Below are 15,536 nucleotides of genomic sequence, written 5' to 3'. Positions count from 1 at the left end.
TGAATGTTGCAATTGAGAGTGCTGATTGTGTTTGTGAGAGAAATTCGTGCAAGGATTGGGCTTGGTCGAATAAGATCAAAGGCAGAGCATTGTATCAAAGTGTGATACTCAGACTCTCGAACTTGTTTAGGGCAAAGTGTGCATAGTCAACAACCCTCATTACTTGTGCCTCAACGCCCTGTCTCACATCGCAATGCATGTGAGCTAAGTCGCATGGAAGCAATGGTTCAAATGGCAAACAATGGGATGGGCTCTAACATGTATCGTTGTGTACGGTTTCCCCGTTCTGTGAAGAATATGGTTTTGTAGTTAGGTGCAACAGAGAGAGAGAGAGAGAGAGAGAGGCCAAAATAAGGCCAATCAGGAGATTGCAATGTGTAAGTATAATACAATATTTTAAGTCATGTGTCAAATCTGACACTATTTCATTATCATCAACTTTCAAATTTTGATAAGATCCAACTCTTGCATTAGAATCTTCCACAACTAGCACTTTTCCAATCTTCTGATTTCTAAGAATGTCACACATTGGAAAAAAGATCATTACGATCTAGCTCATACAAACTATAGTGATTGGACTCAAGCCATATATATCTTTTGTATTCATCATACTTACATACTCATGTGTAACTTTCCAAACCCTCTGGGCAAATACTTGCCACTCTTGTTCTCCGAATATTTTTTCTATTTTGAGGCCATACAGATTTTATATGTAGTGATTAATATCAGGTACATGCTGGGTTACTACTTTGTAGTGAAACCTTTCAATGTGAAAATAATATACACACATATGTGCTCACTTTTCTTGGTGGAGTTTAAAGTATGACACTCACATTATCATGTCCGTTTAACTAGTCATTGTATTTCTCACAAATTACCTTATATGTTGGGCGTGCAATAAGTAAGTGATATTCATCCTCCACTATCTTGTCATTGCATATCTTCATGTTTGCGTGATGATCCCATGGTGCTACCTCAACACCTAACTTGTGTGAGCGAGTTAGAAGAAGTGTCAAGACTCTCCTAAAGCCAAGGTTCATGGTGGTAGTGATATACAGGTGGATATGTTCTGGCATTTTTTTCCTTGTGTCAGGGTTTAGTATTTACAGTGTAATATATTCATCCTTAGTGCCTCTAGAAATCTATTCTTGATGATTACATCTTCATAACATCAACAAAGAGCTCCAATTGATCCTTTACTCTCCATCTCTTAAACCATTTCGTACTGTCAAGCACACAGCCAGATAAGAGGGTTTTGCTCTTGTTAGTTTTTTGTACTTTGCATCCTATGTTCCAAGCTTGTTTGGACAATTTATGATCAGGCGTATTCTTGCCTTTTGCGATATACTTGTATACTCTTTGCATGGTTAGTACCTCTATGACTGAAGCACCTGTTTCTAATAGCATGATTGGATAGGATGTTGAGGGATTTATCCCAGGTTGGCTAGATAAGAACATTTTTTTGGGTTTTCTCTATTTCATTCTGTGCACTAAGTGAGAATAAAGCAACACTTCCACTCAATAAAGCAACACTTGGACCACCATAAGGTTGAATAGCATCAATCTCGCTTCCCATCCTCAGGTATCACTTTGGTTGCATGACTCTCAAAAATATAATAACTATTCCTACCCGCTTAAAGTCTAGACTCACAGCATATATTCCACACATTTGTCGATGGGACATTAATACTTGTTGTTTTGAAACAGAATCTTTCGAAATCTTCAAACTTTAGAAACAAAATTACTGATGAATCTCTTACAACTTATGGATGTTACAATCCTTCTTGGCTTCAAGAAGAGTTAAGAAGAAGGAAAGATTTTCCATCAAAACATCAACAGTTCATGGATTTTCATGGGAAGGATATTAATGACGAGGAGTACAATCTTGTAGTCTTACTCAAGGCTTGTGCCAAGAGGAAGGACCTTTTTCAAGGATCTAGACTGCATGTACATATTCTAGATAGAGGGTTACTTGAGAAAAACCCTTATCTAGGTAGCACTTTGATAAGTATGTATGCAAAGAGTGGCGATCTTGAAAAAGCAGTAGAGGTGTTTGACAAACTTCCAGTTCAAAACGTAGTGACTTGGAATTCTCTTATAGCAGCTTATTCTCACCAAGGAAAAGTCCATGAAGCTTTAAACTATTTTGAACAAATGCAAAGTGAAGGTCTCTGTCCAAATGCAGTAACTTTCACTTGCATTTTAAGGGTTTATGGCAATATACAAGATATCAACAAGGGCAAGAAAATCCATGACAAGATTGCCAGCAGGGGCTTGTTGGAGAAGGATGTTGTCCTGGGTACTGCATTGGTTGATATGTATGTTAAATGTGGCGAGCTTTCAAGAGCAGAGGAAGTTCTCAGAGAACTACAAATTCGAAATGTTGTTTCTTGGTCAGTACTAATTACAGGGTATGCTCAGATGGAGAAAGGTCACAATGCACTAGAATGCTTTGTACGCATGGAAAGTGAGGGTCTTTCACCGGATGCCATCATTCTCACATCTGTGTTGAATGCATGTAGTAGTGTAATTGCTATCGAGAAGGGCAAACAAATTCACATAAAGATTTTGAGTACTTGCTTGCTAGAGAAGGATATCATACTTGGTAATGCTTTGGTGGATATGTATGCAAAATGTGGGATGCTTCAAAGCGCAAGGAAGGTGGTTAAAGAGCTTCCGATCCGAGATGCAGTAACTTGGTCAGCTCTGATTGCAGGGTATGCAGAACATGGGGAATGCAATGAAGCACTGAAGTGTTTTGAATTTATGCAAAGTGAAGGCCTCTCTCCAGATGTGGTCACTTACGTTTCTATCTTGAAGGCTTGTGGCACCACAAGAGCTATAGGTGAAGGTGTGCTACTGCACGAAGAGATTAAAAGCGCAGGTTTTTTGGGGAAGCATATTCTGCTTGGAAATGCTTTGGTGGATATGTATGCCAAATGTGGTATGCTTGCAAGAGCACAAGAAGTGTTTGAGGAGATTTGTGATCGAGATGGAGTTACTTGGAATGCAATAATGTCAGGATTTGTTCAGCATGGAAAATATTTTGAAGCACTAGATTGTTTCGAGCGGATGCAATTGGAGGGCCTCTCATTAGATGCAATCGCCTTTATTTCCAGTTTGAAAGCTTGTGCAAATACCGGATCCATAGTTAAGGGGACAATAATTCATGAAAAAATTGTCAGTAGGTGTTTACTTGAGAAGGAGTTTAGGATTGGTAAGGCGTTAGTAGATATGTATGCCAAATGTGGTAGATTTTCAAAAGCACAAAAGGTGATTGAAGAACTTCCTCTTCATGATGTAGTATTGTGGAATTCAATAATTACAGGGTATGCCCAATATGGCCGATGTGAGGAAGCATTTAACTGTTTTGAGCAAATGCAAAGTGAGGGCCTATCTGTAGATCTGTTGACCTTCCTTTGCATCTTGAAGGCTTGTGTAAGTGCAAGCAATTTAGAAAAGGGAAAACAAATTCACAAGCACATCGTAAATAGGGGATTTTTCGAGAAAGATGTTGTGCTTGGCAATGCTTTGGTTGATTTGTATGCTAAATGTGGTGTGTTCAAAATAGCACAAGAGGTGCTTGAAGAGCTTCCTGTTCGGGACACAGTCACGTGGAATACATTGATTACTGGATATAACACCCATGGGCAAGTTAATGAAGTATTTGACTGTTTTGAATACATGCAAAGTGAAGGAATCTCTCCAGATACAATCACCTTTGTCTGCATCCTGAAGGCTTGTTCTTGTATAGGAGAGATTGACAGAGGGAAACAAATTCACCAAGACATTCTATGTAGGGGTTTTCTAGAGAAGGATATTAGAGTTGGAAATGCTTTGTTGGATATGTATAGCAAATGTTCCAGGCCTGAAAAAGCACTTGAAGTGCTTGAAGAACTTCCTATCAGAGACGTAGTTTCTTGGAATACAATGATTGGAAATTATGTGCAAAGGGGACGCTATGATGAGCCAATGGTTTGTCTTGAATTGATGCAAAGTGAGGGCATCTCTCCAGATGTAGTCACATACATTTGTATCTTGAGGGCTTGTTGTGACACAAAAAATATTGATAAGGGTAAGCAAATTCATGAGAAAATAACTAGTGGCATGCTAGACAAAGATATTATGCTTGTCACTGCCTTGGTGGATATGTACACAAATTGTGGTTCACTTCAAAAAGCACAGAAAGTGCTTGAGGATTGTCCTATTCAAGATTTAGTTGCATGGAATACTCTAATTGCGGGATATGCTGCGCATGGTCAACTTTATGAAATTCTAAATTGTGTTGACTCCATGAAATTAGAAGGGATCTTTGCCGATAGGGTGACCTTTTCCTCCATCTTGAAGGCTTGTGGCAACGTGGGAGCCGTACAAAAGGGCAGAGAAATTCACAGAGAGGTTGTAAATAGGGGACTATTGGGGAAAGATATTGTGCTTGGAAATGCTGTGGTGGATATGTATGCCAAATGTGGTATTATGACAAAGGCACAAAATGTACTTCAAGAACTTCCAGTCCGAGATGTAGTGTCATGGTCTTCCCTAATTTCAGGCTATGCTCAACAAAGGCAAGGTCATGAAGCATTAAATTCCCTTGACTTGATGCAAAGTGAAGGCCTCTCACCAAATGAGGTCACATTCCTCAGTGTTTTAAGTGCATGTAACCACTCAGGACTTTCTAATGGAGCTGAAATAATGTTTTGGAATATGATAAAGAGGTATGATATTCTACCAACTTTAGAGCACCTAGTTTCCATGGTGGTCACTTTTGGATATGCAGGGGACTTTGACAAGGCAATGTCAGTGATTAGAGTGATGCCAGATTCTTCTCATTGTCTTGTCATTTGGGTCGCATTATTAAGTGCTTGTAGAAAATGGGGAAATATTAAGCTTGGAAGATTGGCTTTTGATCGTGTATTACAACTGGATATTAGTCGTGCCACAGTATGTCCTAGATAACATTTTTGCAGCTTCTGACATGCAAGAAAATGCCAAAAAAGTTAAATTCATACGATGGAATTTTTCTTCCTAAAAAACCACAGGGAAATAACATGGAAGACCGTTTCTCAATGTAAAGGTACAAGTAACACCTATGTCACTGTACCTGCAACATTGCAGCAAAAATTTTCAGGTGCTTTGTTCATTAGTGTATTTCTATCTCCAGTTTATTAAAATGTATAGAATGCTTTGATGAGTTTTTTATCATTGGGAAACTTAGTTTATCTTATCTTTAGGTCATCCTCTACATGCATATGCAAGGGAAGCAATTTGGGAATGATTTGTTTCCAAGAGATCTCTACTATCTACAAAATATCTCTCAATCTATCAAAGCAAGGGAAGCATGTGTATGACAGCAGATAATATTGGCCTTTATCTGTAAATGACAAGGGTGGTGAGATCCTGCATGCTAGACAAAATTGCTAGTATCCAATCTATTCTAACACCTTTGCATTGTCTTGGTTCAGATTTATTTGCATAACTTTTGAGCATGACAAGGGCTTGTATGAGCTTGCATGGCTGTATAATTGTCCCAATCTATAACAAGGGTGGCTAGGATATCCCAATCTATAACCATACAGTATTGAAGTTTTACAAAATATGGATTTATGTTGAATAACAATATATTCAGCTGTCATGATACCTAGTTTTCAGTTTAAGTTTTACAAAATACCGATTTATGGTGAATAACTGAATATTTAGCTTTCATGGTACCTAATAAGATGAATTGAATTTGCACTGGATACTAAGACAGATATCAGACTAACCTACTTATCAGTAGTCACGATGAATTGAATTTGCACCGGATAGTACAACAGATATCGGACATTTCCTCAAAAACCTATAACAGGTTTTCATAAGAGGTCAGTTCTTCACATTGCACTTTGTGAGTGCTCTTATTTCACCCTATTTCAAACATAGAGACCATTCTCATATTCTTCATATGGTGCTCTCAGTTTCACCCACCTTTTATGTTGAGAACTCAGTCAGAGTTTCATAAACAGCACTTTGTTGCTCAAATATACATCTACATCATCTTAGACACTAACGTGACCTCAACAATTTACTACCTCCTAATATGTAAAACAACCTATATATTTTTCAACCACCTCATAAATATATATTCAAAAAAGGAGAAGTTTATGATCTAATACAGTATGATAGATTGCAAACACAAAGCCAAAAAAAAAATTGCCCCAGCTACAGAGATGTAGATTTTGAGAAAGCCAGGCGGATTGTAGAGCCTTGAAAGAGAGTTGCATGCTTGCAAACAAGAGCTTCAACAGCTTGTTCTTCATTTTCAAAATGAATCAAAGCCTGTTTTTTCCCATTTGCTTCAAAGATTTTTGCTTCAAGTATATTACCATGTGGAGCAAGATATGCTGTGATCTTTGCTTCCGTTGCATCCCCTGGAAGGCTGGAGACATGAATCATTTTTGTCGGAGCACAACAATAGCGATAATTCTTTGAAACATTGCGATTGAAACGGTTTAAATTTGAAGATGAGTAATCCTGGGTGTCAGCTGAGGGATTAATCTGAGGATGCTTGGAATAGTTCACTTCCAATCTCTTCCCAAATAGCATTGCACCCTGGATATAAGATTTCCAATGTAAATCAAAGGTGCAAACATTTGGTTAGCAGAATAACCGACTACAGGCAACTATGCAATAAATATTTTGAGAAAACACTCATCTGTTAGGGGGCAACATTCATGTAAAGAGATACACAAAGGACAGAAAGAGGAATTTATATTATCAGGTATAAACATTAACCTTCAAGTAGCTAACTGCAAGTTCAGCCTGAAGGCCATCACCCATCTGAATGAGTGCATGATCAGGCTTATTGTGTAAAAACTTTATGCGCACAATGTTCCCATAATTGGAAAAGAGATTGAATAATTTATCTGCATCAACTTGCTGTGATACTCAAATTTTAGCATATGAACTGTTTGATTGCATTTCAGCTACAATAGAATGAAAATTGTATCTATATACCTCTGAGTTTATGTTGGTAGCTAGAAGTGTGGTCCTCTCATTGGTACCTGTAATACCTGGTGGGAGTTGTCCCCCAAAAGCATCTCCAGTTGGACCACTACCACCCATTGACATCTGAATGTATAACAGAAGCAATATCTATGTTCAATGATTCACTCCGCTCTGAAATATTCAACATGTGTTGATGGCTACTCTCATCTAATTTCTCAATAATAGGCTTGTTAATGTTAGGAATTGAATTAGTATAGTTACAAATATCTACATCTACATGTAAGCTTGTGAAAATACTATTATCATCAATTATCCACCCATATAGGAGAACTCTCTCTAGATATATGTTATCTTCATGGATATACTGTAATTTTATCTCAGTGATGAGAGCATAGAGATCCTCTTCACGGAATTTAGACCCAACAATCTATACATAAAAAATCCAGAAATTGACTTTACCTGGTAAGAACTCATTCCTAGTGATGCCGGTCCCACTTGCTGATAGGGAGCTGAATAAATCATAAGGTAACGATGAGTAGAAGGGTCACACATAATACATGAAAGAAAAAAACGAAAAAACCAACCCATATTATTGCTTAAAGTGTGTACCATACCTGATCTGGAGCCACCAGACTGCATTCCATACATGTTCCCATTTTCCCCAAACAGGGACTGTAATAATGAAATGAGTAAATACAAGCCTAGCAGTATAACTATGCAAAGATTAGAGAAACAAATGTAGCAATCTGTACCATCATGTTTCCTTGAGATCCATGAAGATCAGGTGGTAGCCCCGGATTTGTATAGTCCCTTCACAATCCAAAACAAATCACTAGTAAGCATAGGAGGATATTTCATGGTGATGATATTTATATGTTTATATGCACAGAAGAAGTATACCTGGTCCTCTCATTATTGGCATTAACTTGCAACTCTGACAAGCTGCATACCAGAGAACCAATATATAATTACTGTGAATCACATCAAAGAAATCAAATAATACCCGAGAGGCAAAGAAAATGTCATCGTACTTTGAGAACTGAATATCTAAGGTACAGCAGCCATCATAAATGTTGCGACCCTGAAATTCATGCATTGTAAATGAGAAACTCTTGACTCAATCACATTAATCGCAAAGACAATTCATTTCAATGGCAAGATAATGATTCTACCTGCAAGTTCGTCCTTGCTTGTAGAGCACTGTGGTGCAAAGAATATTGCAATAAAGCTTGAAGACCTGCAAAACATATGAATCTTTAGTTAACCAAAATTAATTATAAGTGAAATTTCATCCAACGATAAGCAGTTCCACTCGGGATGTTTAATTACACAGGCATACCATATTATGATCCAGTCATTAACCAAATAGGAACGAGAGAGAGAGAGAGAGAGAGAGAGAAAGAGAGAGAGTGAGAGAGAATATTAGCGTCCATGGGAGACCGAATACAATCTATCAGACGAGGCCAAAGCCATGCCGAGGATCATACTTGGATTCTGACATTTTTATGACTTCAATACTATGGTGTAAAACACCATGCCAACAGCCAGAGAGGATGAGAATGAGAGAACGAGATACTCCAAAATAAGGAAAATATGCTAAGATGTGTTTTCATCATAGATTACAGGTGTTGCACGAGATCCTGCCCTGTTTTAATATATGTATAGATGTATGTACATATGTATACTGAAATCTATAGAGAAGACAGAAGAAAAGAGAAGCTAACCAGCAGACTTCTGAAAGGTCACGATCTTCTCGATAACTCCGTAAGAGGAAAATACTTGATGCAGCACATCCGCTGTAATAGGATACAGCGGGTTGTGAATGGTGATTAGAAGGATTCGATTAGGCTGTGAATCCTGAGGCCACCCAGATGCACATAACATATGCAAACATAGGCACATCCAGACCCCCAAGAAAGAGAGGAGAAAGAAGTGAGAGGAAATAGAAAAGAAGATAGATGAGAGAGAGACAAAAAGAAGTAGGCGACGATGCAAAAGGGAGTGAGAAAGCAGATACCTGTTGTTCGGAAGATAGCTTCCGGGATTGCATCGATGAAGACATGTCTGAAGTGATGAGCTCTTGGTGGGAAGAAAATTGAATATACACATTCCTTCCCCTGCAAGAATGAGGAAAAACAAATATCGACACTTACAACTAGTCTCACAAGAATGAAATGTCAAATGCAACAATTGCGCAAATCTAACAAATATCATATGAATGCAACCCCGTAGCAACTCTGCAAGAATGAACACATACAAATGCAGAATTTGAGCAATTGTAGTAAGATTGATATATAAGCGCAACAAGATGACCAATTCCAGCAAGAATGCATATTTACGAATAGAACATCTGAGCAATTCTACCAAGAATAAAAATATCCATATATGAACACTTTATGAGAAACATTTCAAGATAACATCTTACCTAATGCTTGGTTGTACATCTTTGTAGTAGTGCATCGCATTGATTGCAGACGCCAAGTCTTGCATTTGCAAGAGAGCCTAACAATCATGGTTCAATAATCAGATATAGATATAAAATGTTCCTCAAATAGTGTATTATTGTCTTACCTGATTCTTGGTCCTGACCATAACAATCTTTGTGACATTTCCAAAGTGTCTAACAAGTTGTGAGAGATCTTCCTGGATTTCAGCCACACAAATCAAAGTCAATACCAAAGAATAATCCTTCTAAAGCCCTTAATTGATGGTCCGCGACCTTATTTTAGATGGAGTTTGAGCACTATAATCTAAATTGTCCAAATTGTTACAATGAGCACCATCTCTGCAGCGCTACTTCACGATTCTATCATTATTACTACTATTTATTTTAGGCATATGCTCTCATAACAAGTATTAGTTGGTATGCTATATTAGTCTCAGTCTTGTCCTTATATTTTACCTTCTGTATAATCCTCCATATCTAAAGTGCCATTGGTTCTGGAAGTTCTCAAAGGAATATTATCATAGGAGATCATCACAATATCTATCAATATCAAGCCTGAGACTCAAAAATTGAAAACATTCTCCTCTTCTTTATTTCAGTGAACTCATGGCATGTTTTTCAACCTATCATTAAATATAACTTAGCAAATGTTTTCCGTTCACACACGCCAGGCACAAGACAAGAAATGAGCCTTTTTGGCGTAATGTCCTAAATTAGGCCCAAAACTTTCATACAAGATATCTTGATTTACATATAGTGATTACCTGGATAGCTTGATCTACATCTGGTGATTAACTAGCTATCTTGATCTACATCTGGTGATAATGCCCATCTCACCAAAATATATGTGAATTAAATTAACATCCAAATGATGTAACAATATTTATCATTATTTTAAAAGGCTTAAACCACTGTTGAAACTCCAGCATAGAGAATCTTGCACGAGTTTCCTGAGAAATGGGATTGACAAATCTCGTGATTAACTAGCTATCTTGATCTACATCTGGTGATAATGCCCATCTCACCAAAATATATGTGAATTAAATTAACATCCAAATGATGTAGCAATATTTATCATTATTTTAAAAGGCTTAAACCACTATTGAAACTCCAGCATAGAAAATCTTGCACGAGTTTCCTGAGAAATGGGATTGATAAATCTCCTCCACCTAGACAAGAACCATTCCAAATGATGGAGAAACCAATAAATTTGGGTAGGTTAAAAATATAAAATTGTGTTCCCAACCTGTAACACAGATCTCTCCCTCTCTCTTTTCATCTTTTCCTCTCTCAGCTTATCAGAATTCAGACATTATATCAAATCTCAATTTGATGTTGGTCTCATCATTTGGATTTTAAAAACATCCACATCTCAGGCATAAAAGACAACATTCGGACCTACCCAGGACACAGAACTTCATCACTGCGGATAAGACTCTAAAACAACAAGAAGAAAGATGTCAAGCTTATGAAACATGGAAAAGCAAAGACCAAGAATACGAGTACCAGACCCATGGGACAAAAGACTGAATGAGTTACAAGTTGGAACACTATAGGTTTCCCATGGAAGAAAGAAGGAGGCCTAAATGAGTTATAAACCCAGTGGGCTGACATTCTTATTCTTCAAACAACATGGGCACACGCGCACAATCCATGTACTATCTCATATACTCACCTTTATATAACCCACTCTATGCAGTTGATGCCAGGCATGAAAATGAGGGATTAAGCCTCGCAACAAGCAGAAAGATGGCAAGATTATGAAGCATGGAAATGCAACATGCAAGCATAGGAATACAGGACCCATGAGACCGACTCAGAATGAGTTACAAGCTGGAACTCCAGAGATTTCCATTCAAACTATAGAGGCCTAAATGAGGCCATCTTCATAGTTATTCTTCAAAACAACATGGGAACACAATCCATATGTCCTTTCCCATATATTCAGGTACGTAACTCACTCTATGTAGATGTGAAGCATGAAAATAAGAGGTTAAGGAGGGATAGCAATTAGGGATAAAGAAGAACTATAAGAAATAATACTTATTTGCAAAACAAACGTATGGACAACCACCGATGAACCAATATTTATAGCAGGTTGCAATATTCTACATAAGCAATGCCTTGGATATGTATGTATGGACATTGCTAAATATTTTAATCATGGGAAAGTGGTGATAATAGGAGACATGAACGCAAGGGTTCACCATATGCAAGAAAGCCATAGATTTCTAGAAAAAGCCATTTAATACACATGCTTCCATGTAAATAGATCCCAAATCCCAAAGTGGACAAGGATGAGGCATGATAAGTATGATGAAGTCTATGCTCTTTGCAGTACTCAGTATACCAGCCAAACATGATGCATTAGATCTACAGAATAGGATAACATTGAGAATGCCTTATTGTTTTTCAACACTGTAGTGCATGAAGACACAGTACAGTAGGCTTTAACAGAAAAGCAAAGTCATATAAAAGGATAACCTCATAATGTATGGTTTTAATGGTTAGTGTAAGGCAGTAATCAAACACAAATGCAAACTTCAGTCATCCCAGAATCAAGAGATGTATGGAAACATGTGGCAACAGAACACAATACACCCAAGAGAAAACAAAGACAAGTGTGAACTTGATAAAGAGACAAAAGGTGCATTGCATCTTAAAAAATACCAAAGGGGGCACAGAGAGCTATAATGGGTATATTTCTTGGAATGCTCACAGAAATTTTTGAGTGCAGGCATTAATCAACAGCATGAAGAAAGTTCAGAACGGCAAGGTTGTCGATAGACTTCATCTATACTAAGCTATGATAAATGGGCTTCATATGAACTTGACAAATAGACAAGACTTTCCTCAAGATTGGCAAGGTAAATGGATCCAGAAACTATAGAAAAGAGGGAATAAGAAAACAATCATCAATCATAGCACAGTTATGATGGGACCTTGTATCAATAAACTTCAAGAAAGTATCCTTGAATATCAACAAAGTAAATGGGCGGATCACCTCATATGTCTAGGAATCGTAATGGAGGAAAGATGTAATAAAATGACAGCCATTTCACTCGTTTTTTTATATATTTTACAAAGGATGTACACACAAATGGGAAATACCAACTGCAAATTTATAGGAAAGAATGGAAAACGTGTGTCCCGACATGAAAGCAACAGTGACCCACTCTCACCAACATAAAAGATACAGGTTAAAGACAGAAAAAGTCTTTCCTAGATGGTTCATGAGAACTATGGAGTGAAACTTGTCTTTTGGTTCTATGTAATAGATTTGACCTCCAAAAATCATAACATCTCTTTTTCATCCATACAGGCTAGAGCTCATCCCTTTCCCTTTATCCTGCATACATACCTGTATTTGCCTTGAAAAAGTTCACACTCTATTACAATGTTCGATTATCAATCACACTCAAGTTTCCTTTCCACGCATTGATAATCCGGTTCGATTCCTAGACACATTTCTCACACAATCGCAAAGTTCATTCTCACTAGCAATGTTTATCAGTAAAATTCTTGAGGATCAGAGTCGTTACTCAACTTCATGCATACTAATGATAATGTTTCATTGACAGTCCCATAAATTCATATTTGACCTACAAGGACAATAAAAATGTATGCCTATCAATCTCAAAAGAATCGAAAATTGAAGATAAATCAGAAAAAACCACAAACGCAAGATTCTTTAGTCAAGTTGTTATTGACTTTCAGAAACGGTTTGCACAGTGAAATGTGAAAGAGGTCTTCAATATTTACATTGGGAAAGCTACGGCCATTGACCATTGAATAAAAAACAGATCCGCCCATATTACATAGCTTGCACACTAAGTGGAAGACCACTACATAGGTCAAAGCTCAAATACTTGTGATATCACATAAACTTCTTACTATTTGGGATATGACAAGCAATTGATAGGCAAGTTTTGCACTTTTTTGGCAGAGTTGTTAGTTTTGAGTAGAGCTTTGACTTGGCAAATCCTATGCCTAGTTGAAATTAGATAGTACATTTTTATATTTTTTTACTTCATCCCTGCTCCGGTGCTATTTTTTCCTCCAATATTACTCTTGTGGATGGTACTTTGAAAAACCTGAAGGTCCCATGGGTCCTTTCCCCCTATCTTCATAATATAATATATCATTATCATCATTTCTCCTTGTGAAGATATTTTTTCGCCAAATGGACAATAATAGATCATCATTATCATCATCCTTGCTATCATCTCTCTCTCTCTCTCTGCACATACACTCTCTTTCTGCTGAGTGTTGTTCTCCCTTCTTAAATTGGAATAGAAGCAGCTGTAGAAGCACTCCACAAGACTATCTTTTTTTCAAGCCAAATATCTCTTCAAAGGAAAACATATGCGGAGAATCCTCCAATAATGAAATATAGTACATACAGAACGAAAACATATGTTCAGAGTGAGATAAAGCCTGAATTGGAGAAGAAGGGGAAGAATATGCAGACGCAACTCAGAGAAACGAAGCAATGGGTGTACATGATGAAAGAAAAACATACACTATTGAAGTAAGGAAGGGAGAAAGAAGAAGAAGAAGAAAATCGTCTTACTAAACCCTAATTTGAAGGAGAGGTTTTGCTTACCTCAGATATCTCAGAGCCAACGTTACGAAGATGAAGAACTCTCGAAGGTTCAGCCATGGATATCTTTCTTCCTGTCTTTCTGTGAGCGCGTGAAAGAAATGGTATCAGAAGAGATTCGCCGAAATCATACAGGTTACAAAAGAAAAGAAAAAAACCCTAAACCTAAGATGAATAATTTTTTTTCTTTACCGTCTTTCTTCTGCTTTCTTCCGTTTTCCGTCTTCTTCAGAAATCGCCTATCTTCTGTCTTGTTTCTTCGTCGTCGTCGTTGTCGTTGTCGCGGGTCTTCTAACGTTTCGAAGCAGATCCGGTAATATACATACATACATCCATAGACAGAGACAGAGAAAGGCTTTCTCTCTCAGACACAGGAAATAGATGAAGAAGGAGATCTTTTTAATCTTTTTATTAGGGCACAGACACACACAGACAAACACAGAGAGAAAGTTTAGATGGTCTCCCTTCTTGGCTTCATTTAATCATCAGAGTTGTTAAGTTAAGTAGAGAGCAGTTAAATAGCTGTACATATATAATAGAGAAGACAGAGAGAGGCTTGCCTGCCCAACTCCAACAATTGTGGGGCATCCATTGGATTGCCCATAACGTCTGTATCCGTGTCCATATGTTTGTGTCTCGTGTCTCGTGTCTCGTAGCTCTCTTGCCATTGCCATGGCATGCCTGCCCACCATATATGCTTCTTTGGCTCTTGCAAATAATGAAAAATCCCATGTGCCCTGATCATGCATCTCGGTTATCGGTTGGTTCTGCCCCTCACACTTGACCATGACTCTTCGCTGGTGCACAACATCCCAAGCTTTTTGGCCACTCGTGGGTATTTGGCCACTTATGGGTATTGCTAGTTGATGATGGGATAGCAAACCCCGTATTGACAAGCATCTAGATCTGCAATGTCTTTTCATCGTTGATTTATGCAAATTGCACAAGTCTCGTGTAACAATACAATAGAAAGTCAACCTAACCTAGATCAATCGAGATTGTTTTTTTTTTCTAGTGTTGTACTTTCAACAATATTGTTTCACGCTTCTATCTTTACATCTTATTAACCCTTTCATCACTATACATTCCACTATATTAAGACCAGTTGACCTTGGATCACTACATAAGCCTTTTATCCATAAACATAACTTCCATTACATGCTTGGAGTTCACTACTATTATTTTTACGATGCAATAAGTGTGGATATTTTTTTAAGTTTCAAACCATATAAAAGATGTCATGTGGTGGAGCATCAACCAACCTTGTGCTCACAATTTTAGTCTCATAATTCATATACTATAATTAATGGTGATGCAACCAAGAACATGTTGAGCATAATAGGAAACACTTTCGATGACTCGTAGAGCAAAGTTCAACCAAAAGTTTGTCACTTGTTTTTATGATTATTGGTTTTCTAATGCTTGTAAGGTGGGATTAAAGAGTCAAGATAACAACAATAGTTTTGATTCTCTTCTTGAATTTAGATCCACCTTTCAGTTTCTTTA

General features: G+C 37.5%; 1 protein-coding gene across 1 annotated transcript; it reads right to left on the bottom strand.

The window, feature by feature from the left end:
* Positions 1 to 6,090: 6,090 nt before the first annotated feature.
* LOC147863456 (polypyrimidine tract-binding protein homolog 3-like) lies at positions 6,091 to 14,359 on the bottom strand. The gene is made up of 15 exons (XM_087320050.1): positions 14,223 to 14,359; positions 14,034 to 14,112; positions 9,553 to 9,624; positions 9,407 to 9,483; positions 8,999 to 9,098; positions 8,706 to 8,838; positions 8,154 to 8,218; positions 8,013 to 8,062; positions 7,882 to 7,923; positions 7,734 to 7,791; positions 7,596 to 7,653; positions 7,441 to 7,490; positions 6,991 to 7,104; positions 6,769 to 6,912; positions 6,091 to 6,585 (listed from the first exon to the last, which is right to left on the bottom strand). Exons 2-15 carry the CDS (start codon positions 14,088 to 14,090, stop codon positions 6,196 to 6,198), a joined length of 1,410 nt encoding a protein of 469 aa, XP_087176176.1. The 5' UTR covers positions 14,091 to 14,112; positions 14,223 to 14,359; the 3' UTR covers positions 6,091 to 6,195.
* Between the last annotated feature and the right edge of the window lie 1,177 nt (positions 14,360 to 15,536).

Source organism: Azolla caroliniana, unplaced genomic scaffold (genome assembly GCF_043228905.1).
Source record: "Azolla caroliniana isolate FFs.n. ecotype wild unplaced genomic scaffold, voAzoCaro1.0.p SCAF_5, whole genome shotgun sequence".
Classification (NCBI taxonomy): Eukaryota; Viridiplantae; Streptophyta; class Polypodiopsida; order Salviniales; family Salviniaceae; genus Azolla; species Azolla caroliniana.
The sequence above is the reverse complement of the archived record's forward strand: the minus strand, read 5'-3'. Positions and strand labels throughout refer to the sequence as shown.